General features: G+C 36.5%; 1 protein-coding gene across 1 annotated transcript in view; it reads left to right on the top strand.

Annotated features, from left to right (window-relative positions):
* Window positions 1-14,771, top strand: part of PCNX4 (pecanex 4) — a 42,853-nt gene extending 28,082 nt beyond the window's left edge. The window contains exons 9-11 of the mRNA XM_080808579.1: window positions 3,449-4,485; window positions 5,056-5,242; window positions 14,044-14,771. Coding sequence (XP_080664705.1) covers window positions 3,449-4,485; window positions 5,056-5,242; window positions 14,044-14,295 — 1,476 coding nt within the window. The 3' untranslated portion in view covers window positions 14,296-14,771. The remainder of the gene's footprint in view (window positions 1-3,448; window positions 4,486-5,055; window positions 5,243-14,043) is intronic.
* The last annotated feature ends 1,359 nt before the right edge of the window (window positions 14,772-16,130 follow it).

A 16,130-nucleotide genomic window follows, 5' to 3' on the forward strand; every position in this document is an offset into this window, starting at 1 on the left:
CTTTTAGCTTGTTTCATGGGTCAGTCCTTGTCAGTCTCCTTTGATGGTTCCTTCTCTTTTCCTTGACCTCTTTTTAGTTTCTTTAAGATTTTATTTATTTGAGAGAGAGAAAGAGCACACAGAAGCAGGGGGCAGAGGAGAGGGAGAAGCAGACCCCGGCTGAGCAGGGAGTTGAAATTGGAATCAGAGCTCAGTCCCAGGACCCTGGGATCATGACCCGAGCCCAAGGCAGATGCTTAACCAACTGAGCCACCCAGGTGCCCCTCCTTCCTAGACCTCTTAAGTAACATCAGACTGGAACTGTTGAATCACTTTATTGTACACTTGAAACTAACAGAATATTGTATGTTAACTTTAGTGGAATTAAAGCTTAAAAAATAAAGTACACAAAATGAAAAAAACAAAAACAAAAACAACAGACTGTCCAGAGCCTAGCAGTCCTTGGTGACAACTCCATCCTTTTGGTAGCTCAGCCCCAAAACATTTGGGCTTTAGTACAGTGATATTTCACTCCTGTTTACCTCCATCCCCCACGTGCAATCCAACAAGAAATCCTGTTGGCTGTCTTTAAGCCATATCCTATATGCCACCACCTCTCTCTACCCTACAATTAGCTATCTTTATCTCTTTCCTAGGTGATTGCAATAGTCTCCCAATTGGTCTCCCTGCTTCTTTCTACTTACACCTCCCAGTAGTCTGTTCTCAACTAGAGTAATCTTTAATATCTTACTCATTTCATGGTACTTCTCTACTCAAAACCCTACAGTGGATCTCTTTTTTCATTCAGAGTAAAAGCCAAGGCCCTAAATGGTCAGGCTCTCTGTTTCCTCTTGGCCTCATCTACTACTTGAAGCCTCTCACTCTACTCCAGCCTACTGGCTATTCTTTCTACCTGGAATGCTCTTTTTCACATAACCACACAGCTATCTCTCTTACCACCTTCAAGTCTTTGCTCAAATATCACCTCATTGAGATCTATGGCTATCCTATTTAAAATTGTATTCCCACTCCCATCCTGGCACTCCCAGTTCTCCTTGGCTTACTTTACTTTTTTTCTAGCACTTATACCTTCTAACAAACTATTAATTTACTTATTTTCATTGTTGACTGTCTGTGTCCCTTTACTCTCTAATGTAATTGTCACAAGGGCAAGGATCTCTGTTTGAAGGGATATAGCCTAAGTCCCTGGAACATTGTCTGGCACTTAATAGCCCCTTGATAAATATTTGTTGAATGAATAGTGATGAATGAATGAATTTTTTGTCTTAGCACAGACGGGATAAAATTGCTGGTAATTAAAAAGCTTTTTTTTAGCCCAGTGGTTCTCAAAATCAGTTCCCCAGATTAGTAATATTGACATCTCTTGGAGCTTCTTAGAAAGGGACAGTCTTGGGCACCACCTCAGAACTACTGAATCAGAAACTAGAGGAGGGCCCAGCAACCGATGTTTTAACTGCCATCCAGTGATTCTGACTCACCTAAAGTTTGAGAACCTAGTCTAACCTGTAAGTAAGAAAAGGCAAATCTCATGCAATATTGAGGGCATTATTAAAAAAAAATTTTTTTTAAATATCGAGGGCATTTTCATTGCTTCATTTAGGCTCTATTTTTTAAATGGTATGTTTTATAATGCCTAATAATGTGGCTCCTTTATTGCTTTTCTGTGCTCTATTATATATTTAAAGATACATTTTTTTGATGGCATTTTTTTTCTTTTCAGTTTTTTGGACACAGGTGGCTTAGCAATACCACCTTACCAACATTTATATGTTATATGCTTTAAAGTTTACAAAGTACTTTTTAAAAAATTATTTATTTTTAGAGATGGTGAAGGGTGAGGGGCAGAGGGAGAAGTAGAGAGAGAGAATGTTAAGCAGCTTCAGGCTCAGTGTGGAGCTGGATGTGGGGCTTGATTTCACAACCCTGAGATTATGATCTGAGCCAAAATCAAGAGTCTGACACTTAACTGACTGAGCCACCCAGGCACCCCAACAAAGCACTTTTATTACTTAAATCTTCACAACCCTATGTGCTAGGATTAGTTTCCTTTGAAAGAGAAAAGGAATCTTGGTACATGATCTACTCAAGATTTTGTGCAAACACCTGGTAAAGCCATGATTTAAAAATGGCTCCTGATGTTCACATCCTATGTTCTTTCTCTGGATCCTAATACAACCTGACAGCATTGTCTTTTATTAAAGGCACTGGTAACTTTGTAAAAATGTATAAATAATTAAACAATGATAGCAATAATAATAGTAAACAGTGATCTGGTGCATCCTCTTCAAATGATTCCTTATAGAGAAGTAATAAAAATATGTTTAAAATTCACATAAAAACACATTCAGAGGTGCCTGAGTGATGCAGTCAGTCGGGCATCAGACTCTAGGTTTCAGCTCAGGTCATGATCTCAGGGTCGTGGGATTGAGCCCCACATCGGGCTCCACACTGGGCACAGAGTCTGCTTGGAACTCTCTTCCTCTTCTCTTCCATTCCTCAATAAATGGATAAATCTTTTAAAAATAAATAAATAAATAAGTAAAAAATAAATTAAAAACACATTCATAGTATTCATTTCATCAACATATGTTTGCTGTCTACCAGTACTGTATCAAGTACTGATTTAGGCACTGCAGATGTAGTAGTAACCAAAAGAGAGCTGCTTTATGGAGTTTACATTATAGTTGGAGGAGACAGACAGTAACCAAATACATAAATCTGTATGATGATGATGATGTTATTATAATTAAAAAACTAGAACAGAAAAATGATTGAATAAATTCCAGAATATCCACAGTAGAATAATGCTGTCATATAAAGTAGGATAGAAAACTACTGTATATGCTAAATAATTCCAGTTTTGCCTGTTGCCCTCCAAAAAAATTTATATTTAAAGAAGTTTTTTGGGGCACCTGGGTAGCTCAGCCAGGTAAACATCCACCTTAGGCTAGTCATGATCCCAGGGTCTTGGGATTGGGCCCCGCGTTGGGCTCCCTGCTCAACAAGGAGCCTGCTTCTCCCACTTCCTCTGGCACTTTGCCTGGTTGAGCTCTCTCAATCTTTCTCTCTCCCTCTCTCTTTCTCTGTCAAATAAATAAATAAAATCTTAAAGTATTTTGTAAGTATGATTCAACCTTCACTATATGTATAGTCTTTCAAAATTACGGTCATAGTCAATTAAATTGTTTTGCCAATTTCTAGTGGCATTTCTGTAATTTCTTTTCTAAAGTAGTACCATAACTTTTCAACTCTTTATGCAGCATCAAATGTGTTGAAGTGCCAATAAGTTTGAGTAAAGGTGTAGCTCTTGAGTTAAGGAATTTTTTTTTTTTTTGCGTTTTCCATATTTTCATTATGAGAATCCAATCCACGGGAATATACAAAAGTAGTTGCTTTTCTCTATGAAATAAGTGATCATAAATTCAAGTACTTCCTCTTTCTTCTTTAGGGGTTAGAATTGCAAGAGACATCCTGTCATACTGCTGAAGCTCAAAAAGTTGATGAAGTTTTTCAAAGTGCCTTTGAACAAGAATATTCAAGAGTATGTTCTATTAATGAACACTTTGGAAATGTCTTGACACCCTATACTGTTTTGCCAGTAAAACTCTATTCTGACGCCAGGAATGTTCTATCTGGCATAATCGATTCTCATGATAATTTAAAAGAATTTAAAGGTGACCTTATTAAAGTACTTGTGTGGATACTTCTTCAGTACTGTTCCAGAAGGCCTCATGTGCAGGAGGTTGTTCACAAAACTGAAAATAAAGGGCAAGCATCTCTAATAATCCTGCCTGCTTTGAATACTTCACCACAAACCCAATCCCCAGAAGACTCAGATAGTTTAACTTCAGAAATTTTGGATGACTGGTCTGATGATAATGTTTTTGGTGATGAGCCAACTATCAGAAAAGGAAAAGAAGAAAAAGATCAATTAAAAGTTGTACCAGGTGTAAATTTTCCTATTCCAGGATCAGTAGAATCTCAGGGTGTTGGTGAGCATTCTGTAGGCACAGTTCCTGAAAACAGTCTTTACAAGTCAGTTATATTGGGATACCCTGTTGTTGACAAAGGAAAACAAAAAGATGTGGCATATATCCCCCTTGTGGAATTCAGTTGTTCTCATTCTCACTTGTTACGTTTACCTGAAGAGTGGACATCTAGCTGTTTGCCTAATTCCAAGATGAGGGAGATGAGCTCACTTTTTCCAGAAGAGTGGTACCAATTTGTGTTAAGGCAGTTGGAATGTTTTCATTCAGAAGAAAATGCCTCAAATGTCCTAGAAGAAATTGTAAAGGACAGAGTTTTAAAAGACTTTTATGTTCATGCAGTAATGACTTGTTATTTTAGTTTATTTGGAGTAGACAATATGGTTCCCAGTCCTGGTCATATATTGAGAGTTTACAGTGGTGTTTTGCCTTGGTCTCTTGCCTTGGATTGGCTCACAGAAAAGCCAGAACTGTTCCAACTAGCACTGAAAGCTTTCAGGTAATTCATTTTGATTATATATAAAGTGTAACTGGCAGAAAAATACTGATTTTTTTTAAAAACCTAGAAGGAGATACTTCTTCATTTCTAACTATAAAAAATAATTACTTTCTGGGGTGCCTGGGTGGTCCCAGGGTCCTGGGATTGAGCCCCACATCGGGCTCCCTGCTCTGTGGGAAGCCTGCTTCTCCCTCTCTCACTCCCCCTGCTTGTGTTCCCTCTCTCGCTGTGTCTCACTCTGTTAAATAAATAAATAAAATATTTAAAAATAATAATACTAATCACTTTCCTAAAAATAAAAGAAATGCTTAGTATGTACAGTGATTATATCAGGATTACATTTTAATTTCCACTTCCTTTTATTTTATATGGAGAACCTGTTTTTCATTTCACTTATTGGATTTTTTTTACTTCACTCCATCATTTCTTCCTGATCTTTTTATCTGAAATATGTATGATTTTAGTGCAATGTCTTAAAAATATCGATTGAACAGAGTCTATTTCATCTGTGAAGTTGATTTTATAAATTTCATTAAGACTTCTAAAATTCTTTATTTCTCCATTGTTAAGGTATACTCTGAAACTAATGATTGATAAAGCAAGTTTAGGTCCAATAGAAGACTTTAAAGAGCTGACTAACTGCCTTGAAGAATATGAAACTCACTGGTACATTGGTTTGGTATCTGATGAAAAGTGGAAGGAAGCAATTTTACAAGAAAAACCATACTTGTTTTCTCTGGGATATGACCCTAATATGGTAAGTTTAAAAATGTGTTTTTAAACATTTTCATATATTGACCTTAAAGAAACTAAAGTATTTAAGTGATAGAGATACAACATTCTGGGTATGGATATATTAATCATATCAGTAAGTCCTTTGTAATCATGACTTTATGGCCAACATATTACAATCCTAGAATGACTGATTATTTACTTTTGCAAACCTAATATGGGCTAATTTAATTATTTATTTATTAAAAGATTTTATTTATTTATTTGTCAGAGAGAGTGAGCACAGGCAGACGGAGTGGCAGGCAAAGGCAGAGGGAGAAGCAGGCTCCCCGCTGAGCAAGGAACCCGATGCAGGACTCGATCCCAGGATGCTGGGACCATGACCTGAGCCGAAGGCAGCCACTTAACCAACTGAGCCACCCAGGCGTCCCTAATATGGGCTAATTTAAAATGTATAGCCAATGTGCAATAACTGCACTAAGATAGCCAAGTAAACTTAATTTGCTATAACATATTTGACTAAATGGATTATATTCCTATGCCAAATCTGAGTCATGAATTATCACTTTGGATTTGACCCCTAGAAGAAAAATTAATTTATAAGTGGCAAAGTATTCCTTTTGCTGACATCAGTGTTTTATCTGAAGCAAACTGACCCGTGAAAATTCAGAGACTCCAAATAGGAAATAACTTTTTTTTTTAAAAGAAATTTGTGGTTGTTCTCATTACATTTAAAATGTCATCAGATGTGCACAGTGTGATTCAATGTTACACGCTCATTGGAGGTTCTATATCTGGCATTGCAGCTTGAAGAGCTCTGTAGATTTCCTCCCCATCAAAAATAATGAAAGTTGTTTTTAAAAAACAACCATTTGAAGACTTAGAAATGATCCTAAGGGCATTTGCCAATGAAGAAATATTTATTCAAAAGTTTAAACTAAAACCCAATAAGAGTAGTGAGAGACTGCAGTATTTGGACCAAGACCCCATTCCTTCCCAACTCAGCAAGACAGAAACTCCTCAGACTGATCTAAACAAGAAGGGTTCCTTCTCACTTCTGCTCCTAGTTGGAAGACTGTTTTCCTGGGAGAGTCAGGGCTTCAGCATTTATTATCTTACCTCCAGCTACCTGTTATGAGGCTAGGTTCTGAGCATGTGTAGTTCAGAGGTGAGAACTCCTTTCTGGCCAACCCATCTCTTTGAATAGAGGCTTTACTGTGGACTTGGTGCCCCTGAGAATAATGGGGCCCTGACCAGCCTTACCTCCTAGAAGGTGGAGGTTCCACACAGGGAGAGGCAAGCCAAGAAGACCTGAGGTTACTGCTGCCTTCTGCCTCCTAAAGCAGAGGTGTCTCTCAGGGAGAAACATGCTGTTGTCTCACCCTCAGATACAGAGCTCTGGCTAAGAGATTTTGCCCAGTGGGAGAGGTCAATCATAAAACAAAACAAAACAAAATAAAAAAACCAACTTCTAAATTTCTCCCAAAGGAAATTATTTCACTTGCAACAGTGTGGATACCTTGACACCTAAGATGCTCTCAAAAACAATGGAGCTTGTGGTAAAAAGTAATTAAGGGGCTACTGGTATATTTGTTAGAGACATAAACTAAACTATAGGCTGAGTAGGTAAACAGAACCAGGGGAAGAAACAGTAGAGAAGAGCCCTCCTGGGGTCAAAAAATGTGCCCACGTTTAATTGGATCAGTTTATGAAACAATTTACTTCCCAGTTCATTGTTGAAAACATAAAGCAACCACCTGGCAATCATTGGAGCTTAGCAGCTGGGTGTGAGCAATTAACAGATGAAGTGAGCCCTGCTAAAACCACTGCCATCTCAGAGTAACTGTGGACATTCACAAGACTGCACTCCCCAAGGAACCAAAATCAAAGGCTTCATACTTGTGGGGAGAGTAGGAATTAACTTCACTAAAGCCATCCAGCCACTTACTAAACTAATAAGTAAATAAATAACAAGCCCTGGTAGGGGGGCAGGGGTCAGTCCTCAGAATTGCAGTGGTGTTATATAAAATGTCCAGTATTGAACACAAATTATAAGACATAAAAAGAAACAGGAAAGTCAGACCCATATACCAGGGGGGTAAATTGCCTATGAGTGACTAGATGGCAGATTTAACAAAGATTTCAAAATAGCCATTATAAAAATGTTCAAGGGACTGAAAGAAACCATGTTTAAAGAAAAAACAAAGTGGATAACAAAGTGGATATAGGAGGAAAGTATCTCAGTAATAAGGTCACATATGACAGCCCACAGCCAACATCATATTCAATGGTGAAGAGCTGAAAGCTTTTCCTCTAAGATTAGGAACAAGACGAAGATGCCCACTCTTGCCACTTTTATTCAACATAGTATTGTAAGTCCTGCCCCAGCAATTAGGCAAGAGAAAGAAATAAAGTCATCCAGTTTGGAAAGGAAGAATTAAAACTGTCACTATTTGCAGATGACATGATATTATATATAAAAAGTCCTAAGTACTCCACAAAAAAACTTAGAAATAATAAGCAACTTTAGTAAAGATGCAGGATACAAAATAAATATACAAAAATCTGTTGTTTCTATACACCAATAACAAGCTGTCAGAAAAAGAAGTTAAGAAAACAATTTACAATTACATCAAAAAAATAAAATAACTTGGAGTAAGTTTAACCAAGGAAATGAAAGACCTTACATTGAAAACTGTAAGACATTGATTAAAGAAATTGAGAAAGATGGGACGCCTGGGTGGCTCAGTTGGTTGAGCAGCTGCCTTCGGCTCGGGTCATGATCCCAGCGTCCTGGGATCGAGTCCCACATCGGGCTCCTTGCTCGGCAGGGAGCCTGCTTCTCCCTCTGCCTCCGTCTGCCAGTGCTCACTCTCTCTCTCTCTCTCTCTCTCTGACAAATAAATAAATAAAATCTTTAAAAAAAAAAAAAAAGAAATTGAGGAAGATGCAAATAAATGGAAAGGTGGACTGGAAGAATTAGTACTATTTTTTTTCTTTAAGATTTTATTTATTTATTCGACAGAGATCATAAGTAGGTAGAGAGGCAGGCAGAGAGCCAGAGGAGGAAGCAGTCTACATACTATCCAAATGTGCATACTATCCAAAGCAGTCTACAAATTCACCGCAATTCCTATCAAAATTCCAGTGGCATTTTTCATTAAATGTGCATACTATCCAAAGCAGTCTACAAATTCACCACAATTCCTATCAAAATTCCAGTGGCATTTTTCACGGAAATAGAACAATCCTAAAATTTGTATGGAACCACAAAAGACCCTAATATTCAAAGCAATCTTGAGAAAGACCAAAGCTGGTAGTATCATGCTTCCTGATATCAATGTATTGTTGGGCCTGTATCATACAGAAATGTAATATACTTGCCAATAATTGCAGAATGGAAGTCCGTGGAAATAAAGCTGTATTAAGCAAAAGAAATGATTCCAGATGGTAACTTGAATCCATAGGAATAAAGGAGAACCAGAAATGATAAATAAAAAGTTAATGTAGCAAAAGTGATAAATATATACTTGTTCCCTTTAAGTTTCTTTAAAAGACAGAAAAGTATGTAAAATGGTAATTATAATAATATATTATTGGGCTTGAAACATAGGTGTAATATATATAACAATACCACAAAAAGGGGCAAAAGGAGAGTAGAATTATACAGGATTATTGTTTCCTATCTCACCAGAATTAGTGTAAACTAATGCTGATTCTGATAAGTTATTTATGGCAAGCCCTAGAGCAATCACTGAGAAAAATAACTTTTTCACTTAAGTGAAAAAATCATTAAAGAAATTAAAATTCAGTATTAGAAGATATTCACTTAATGCAAAAGAAGGTAGTAAAAGAGGACTAGAGGGACAAAAAAGGAGAGATATAGAAGACAAAAGGAAAATGACAGACTTAAATCCTGCTGTATCACTAGTAACATTAAAAGATTAAACAGTTGAAAGGCAGAGGTTGTCAGACTGGATAAAAAAAACAAACTGAAAGTAAAAGGGTGAAAAAGGCATATCAGGCAAGCAGCAACAACAGGAAAGCTGGAGTACCTATACTATTGTCAGAAAATAATAGACTTTCAAACAAAAAATGTTACTAGAGATTAAGAGGGACATTTTATAATGATAAAAGAGTTAGTCCATCAGGGAGCTAGAACAGTTATATATGCAGCTAACAATGAACCACCAAAATACATGAAGGAAAATTGACAGAAATGAAGAAAGAAGTAGACAATTCAATAATAATAATTTAAGACTTCAAAACCCTACTTTCAGTAATGGATAGAGCAAATAGGCAGAAGATCAACAGAAAAACGGAATGCTTGAACAACACTATAAACCCCATAACACCAAACAGTCAACTGTAGAATATTCCACCTAAAAACAATAGAATATTCATTCTTCTAAAGTGTGCATGGAACATTCTCCAGGATAAATCATATGCTAATACATAAAATAAACTTAATACATTTCAAATGATTGAAATGTATCCTCTGACCAGAAGGAAATGAAATTAAAAATCAGAGAAAGAAATTGAGTAAACTAACAGAGATGTAAACTAAACAGATAACAGTTTATTGAGTAAACTAACAGAGTAAACTAACAAGATATGTGGAAATTAAATAACACATGCCTAAATCGCCAGTGGTTAAAGAAGAAATTAGAATATACATTGAGATGAATGGCAAGAAGAGAGAGTATAGCAAAACTTGAAAGATGCAATTAAAGCAGTCTTTAGAGGAAAATTCATAGCTTTAAAATGTCTATTTAAAAAGAAAGATTTCAAATCGATAGCTTAACCTTTCATCTTATAACACTAGAAAAAGAAGAGTAAACTAAATTTAAAGCAAATAGAAGAAAGAAATTAATAAAGATAGGAAAAGTGATTATGAAATAGAAAATGAAAAAAAGAGGGACGTTACTACTGACCTTATAGAAATAAAAATGATTATAAAGGAATACTGTGAACACTTTTATGCCAGTAAATTATATAACTTAGATGAAATGGACAAATTCCTGCAAATACAAACTACCAAAACTGACTAAGAAGAAATAGGTAATCTGAACAGACCTATAACAACTAAGGAAATTGAATTAGTAATCAAAATACTATCTGTAAAGAAAATCTGAAAACTATATGGCTTTGTTACATAATTCTACCAAGTATTTTTTTTAAGATTTTGCTTATTTGAGATAGACAGTGAGAGAGGGAACACAAGCCGGAGGTGTGGTAGAGGGAGAGGCAGGCTTCCCACTGATTAGGGAGCACAGTGGGAGGCTTGATCCCAGGACCCTAGGATCATGACATGAGCTGAAGGCAGATGCTTAACGACTGAGCCACCCATGTGGCCCCCCAAGTATTTTAAAGAATAATACCAGTTCTTCATAAACTCTTCAAAAAAAAAAAAAAGGCACTTACCAGTGCATTCTCTAAAGCCTGTATTAACCCTGATATCAAAAGCATAAGAAAACATTATAAAGATAGAAAACTACAGACTAATATCTTTTATCAATGTAGTTGCCAAAATCTGTAACAAAATAATAGCAAACTGAATCCAGCAACATATAAAAGAATTATAAAACCATGACCAAGTGGTATTTATCCCAGGAATCCAGTGTTGCCTTAACACTGAAAAATCAGTTAACATAATATACCATATCAATTGAATAAAAAAATAAAACTGTATAATCATCTCAGTAGACACAGAAAAAGCATTTGACAAAAAAATTCAAAGACTAGGAATAGTAAGGAGTTTCCTCAATTTGATAAAGGCATCTGTGAAAAACCCGTAGTTAACATCATACTTATTGGTGAAAAGCTGATGGTTCCCTTATAATCAGTAGTAAGACAAGGATTTTATTCACCACTTTTATTAAACATTAGAGATTCTAGCCAAGGTAATTAAGCAAGAAAGAAAAGATACTCAGATCGGAAAGGGAAAAGTGAAATCATCTCTATTCACAGATAATATGATTTTGCATATAGAAATTCTAAGGAATTCTCTAAAAAACTTAAAACTATTAAGTTCAGCATGGTTATAGGATACAAGATAAACATACAAAAATCTATTATGTTTCCATATACTAAGAATCTAAAATCTAAAACACAATCTAAAAATGAAGTTAAGAAAACAATTCTACTTAATACTTAAGAAGAAATATAGCAAGAAAAGCATGAAACATATTCTCCAAAAACTATGAAATGTTGTTGAAAGAAATGATTTAAGATTTAATAACATGAAAAAACATCCTGTGTTCCTGGCTCAAAATAATAGGATGACAATACTCCCCAGTTGATTCACAGAGTTGGTACAATCCCCATCAGAATCTCAGCTGGCTTTTTTGTGACATTGGCAAACTGTTTCTTAAATTCATATGGAATTTCAAGGGACCCTGAAAATACAGAACAATCTGAAAATTGTCAGACTAACACAAGTTTCAGAATTTAGTACAGACCAGCTATTAAGACAGTATGGCAAGGGCATAAAGATAGACATAAGAATCAATGAAATTGAATCGAAATCTAGAAATAAAGTCATGTGGCTTTGATAAACTGATTTTAACAAGGTTGCCAAGACCATTCTTCAGCAAATGGTATTGAGACAGATAGCCACATTCAAAACAATGTCATCGGAGCCCGTAGTAGTTTTCAGAGCTGCTACAACAAATTACTGTGAACTGGGTGGCTTGAAACAACAGAAGTTTATTCTCTCAGAGTTCTGGAGGTCAATAGCCTGAAAACACAATGCCAGCAGGGCCATACTCTGTCCAGAGGCTTTAGGGAAGAATCTTGCCTCTTCCAGCTGCTGGTGATTCCTGGTATTCCTTGGCTTATAACAGCATAACTCCAATCTCTGTTTCTGTCTTCACATGGACACCTTTCCTATATCCACCCCCATGTCAGTTCTTGTATCCCTTTCTGAGGAGGACCACCTAAATTCAGGATCATCTCATCTTAAGATTCTTTATTACACCTGCAAAAACATATTCTAAACAAGATTTACAGGTACCATAGATTAGGACTGAGATATATCTTCTTTGAGGGATACCATTCAACCAACTGCAGGCCATTACTTCATACTATATGTAAAAATGAACTCAAAATAAACCAAAGTTCTAAATATAAGAGCTAACACCATAAAAATCATAGAAGAGAACATAGGAGTAAATCTTTATGATCTTAAATATGGTGGTAGATTCTGAGATATAATACCAAAAGCATGAAAACAAAACAAAAATAGATAAATAGGACTTCATCAAAAGTAAAAACTTCTGGGGCGCCTGGGTGGCTCAGTGGGTTAAAGCCTCTGCCTTCAGCTAAGGTCATGATCTCAGCATCCTGGGATTGAGCCCCGCATCAGGCTCTCTGCTCAGCCGGGAGCCTGCTTCCTCCTCTCTCTCTCCCTGCCTCTCTGCCTACTTGTGATCTCTGTCTGTCAAATAAATAAATAAAATCTTAAAAAAAAAAAAAGTAAAAACTTCTGTGCTTCAAAAGATACAATCAAGAAAGTGAAAAGACAACTCACAGAATGGGAAAAATATTTGCATATATTTAAGGGACTTGTTACTAGAATATTTAAAGAATCCTTACAATGCAATAATAAAAAGGTGTTTTTATTTAAAATATGAGCTAATTTTAAAATGAGCAAAGGATCTCTATAGATATTTCTTCAAAGGAGACATACAAATGGGGCAATAAAAGAGCCCATGAAAAGATGTTCAGTATAATTTGTCATGAGAGAAATGCAAACCAAATCCACAGTGAGGTATCAATTCATACAAGGACATACTACAATGGCTGAAATCAAAAAGGCAAATAATAAGTATTGGTGGATGCGGAGAATTAGAACTCTAACACAGTGCTGGCAGAAATGTAAAATGGTACAACCATTTAGAAAACATTTTGGCGGTTTCTTAAATGATTAAACTTAGAGTTACCATATGACTCAGTAATTCCACTTCTAGGTATAGACCCAGGAGAAATGAAAGCATAGATCCACATAGAAACTCGTATATGGATGTTTATTGCAGTATTACTCATAACTGACAAAAGGTGGAAACAGCCAAACTATCCATCAACTGATGAATCAGTAAGCAGATTGTGGTTTTTCCATGCAATGGAATGTTAGTCCACCATAAAAAGGAATAAAGTACTGATATATGCATGAATGAGCCTTGAAAATATGCTAAGTTAAAGAAGCCAGTCACAAAAGATCATTATGATTCCATTCATATGATAATTTCATAAAAGGCAAAATTATAGAAAGTACCTAAGTGGTTGCTTATAACTGGGAGAATGATGGGATAAGCGAGTAATAGCTAAAGAGCACAAGTTTCTTTGTGAGATCATGAAGATGTTCTAAAATTTTGGAGATGCTTGTATATATTTGAGTATACTAAAAAAAAAAAACTATTGAATTAAACAGTTTACATGAGTAAATTGTATGGAATGTGAATTATATCGCAAAACTTTTTAAAAAGAACTTATTGTGTGATTGTCCACTGACTACTATCTATGACTTATGCATTGTTGAGGCCAGATATGGTGAAGGAATAGGGAAGGAAAGGAAACAGAGGTAGCTGAGATTTTACTGTTTGGGTTATTGAATGAGTGGCTGTCATATCAAGCTTATTCAGAGAGCTACCAAATAAAGGTGAATCTTGATTCTGAAGACAAGTAACTCGTGTGTATATTTTAATATACCACTTTCTGTTTAAGTTTGCCTAACTACAATGGAATTTTTCTCTAAATTTACAAATAAAATGTAAAGGCCTGAATGTAACTTTTTCTTCTTTCCCACCCACCTTTTATACTCTGAAGGGTGTTTACACTGGGAGAGTACTTACCCTTCAAGAATTGTTGATCCAAGTTGGGAAGTTAAATGCTGAAGCTGTTAAAGGTCAGTGGGCCAATCTGTCATGGGAATTGCTTTATGCCACAAACGATGATGAGGAACGATATAGTATACAAGCTCATCCACTACTTTTAAGAAACCTTACAGTACAAGCAGCTGATCCTCCCCTGGGATATCCAATTTATTCTTCAAAACCTCTTCACATACATTTGTATTAGAGCCTATTTTGACTTGTAAGTGTATCGTCATCAGATGAGATGTCTTTATTTTTTCATTCTAGAAAAGTAACAGTGTGATCCCTCATAACTTCACTGGACTTCTCTCTCTCCTCCTCTAAGTCAGATACCTGAGAAAAGCTAAGCTCTGTAAAGTTGATTCTCTCAGCTATCTTAATGTTTAAAAAACTTTGTCTAACACAAAAGTTAGAAATAGTTGGCCAATATTTGAGCCCTATGGATTGTGGTAGGCTTTAGCAAATATAAAACATTTGTATGAGATTAAGTAATGAATTTATTAATGCTTTCTTAAATATGTGATGGGTGGCTTGCTTTATAGAAGTCAACAACTATGTAATTTTTACATTCCTAGAAGATATACACACATATCAGTGTTTTTATGTGATGATAATGGATCCTGTTGAAGGTTGCATAATGTATATTTATTTATTTGAAATATTAAATTTTATAGTATTTTCAAACTTTGTGCTGTTTTGTTTTGACATTTAATATAGTTGAAATTCAGGTCAAACCCAACCTGAAATGTAAGAAAAGAATTGGTGGAATTCTACACATCGAAAGGCGACCACTTTTCCCAAGGTAGGAGGTACAGAGCAGTGAATCAGAGGGGATAAATGGTGGGATGGGGGAGGGGGCAAGGGAGCTCCCGTAGACCTGCTACTAGAAAGTGATATAGCCCCAGAACACAAAATGGAACTTTTAGAAATCTCCTCCAACGAGAGACATTCCTGCCTGTAAGGCACTCAGGTAGCGAAGCAGGACAGAGTCTTGGGTGAGACTGTGTGGTCTCAGGAACCCCACGGTCACAGAAAGAATGGGGATACCTGAGCCAGCAGAGTCCCCAAGCATCAGAGTGGAGAAACTGGCTACAGTCAGTGAGCCTGGGAGGGGTTTCTCAGCTCGGTTTGCCATAAACCACGAACCAGGGAACAATCTGGACACCACAGTCCATGCAGGAGGCCCGCAGAAATGCGGTGACCCTCCGCCTTCCCATGACAGGCCCGCAGCAACCCTCCACCTTCCTCCCTCCCACTGGAGGAATGGCACAAGCACATGCCACAGAAGTCTGCAGAGTTTGTTATACACAAAAGTACAGATTGGTTTTCCCTGAGGGTTTACTGGGGGTGGGGGTGGGGGAGGAGGTGATCTTTCAGCTCCAGCACTGGAGATTGGGTGCTTCCATTTTTATTTTCATCCTCTAAAGCAGCGTAGAAAGCCTTCAGGGAACAAAAGCCACATAGAACAACCCAAAGCAGCTTTGAGCCCTTCCCCCTGGAAAGGGGTGGTGCAACTCCTTGTAGGCAAAGACACCTGAAAATCAGTGCAGCAGACCCCTCCCCCAGAGGACCTACTGGAACATCAGGGGAACACCAACCTTACCAAGTACAAAGAACTGCAAAACTCCAGTGCTAGACGAAAATAATATATAGAATTTGAGGTTTTCTCTCATGATTCTTTTATCTTTCAGTTTAAATTTTTCCTTTTTTTTCTTTTTTTTCTTTTCAACTCGTTTCTTATTTCATCAATTCTTTGTTTTTAAACCTTTTTATTAACTTTCATTTTTACATTTTATAGATATATTCTTCATTTTTGGCTTCCTTTCCCTGTATTCAATTTATTTGTGTGTGTGTGTGTGTGTGTGTGTGTGTGTGTGTGTGTGTATAAATAGAGAGAGAGCGCGCGCGCTTTGCTTTCTCTACAATTTTGGGATTTATTGTCTTCTAATAAACAGACCAAAATACACCCAGGACCAAGTGGATCACCCTGATTTGTCCACTTGGAAGATTATATTCTCTCTTTTCTCCATTTCTTTTTCT

This window comes from Martes martes, assembly GCF_963455335.1.
Source record: "Martes martes genome assembly, chromosome: 7".
In the NCBI taxonomy this organism is placed as follows: Eukaryota; Metazoa; Chordata; class Mammalia; order Carnivora; family Mustelidae; genus Martes; species Martes martes.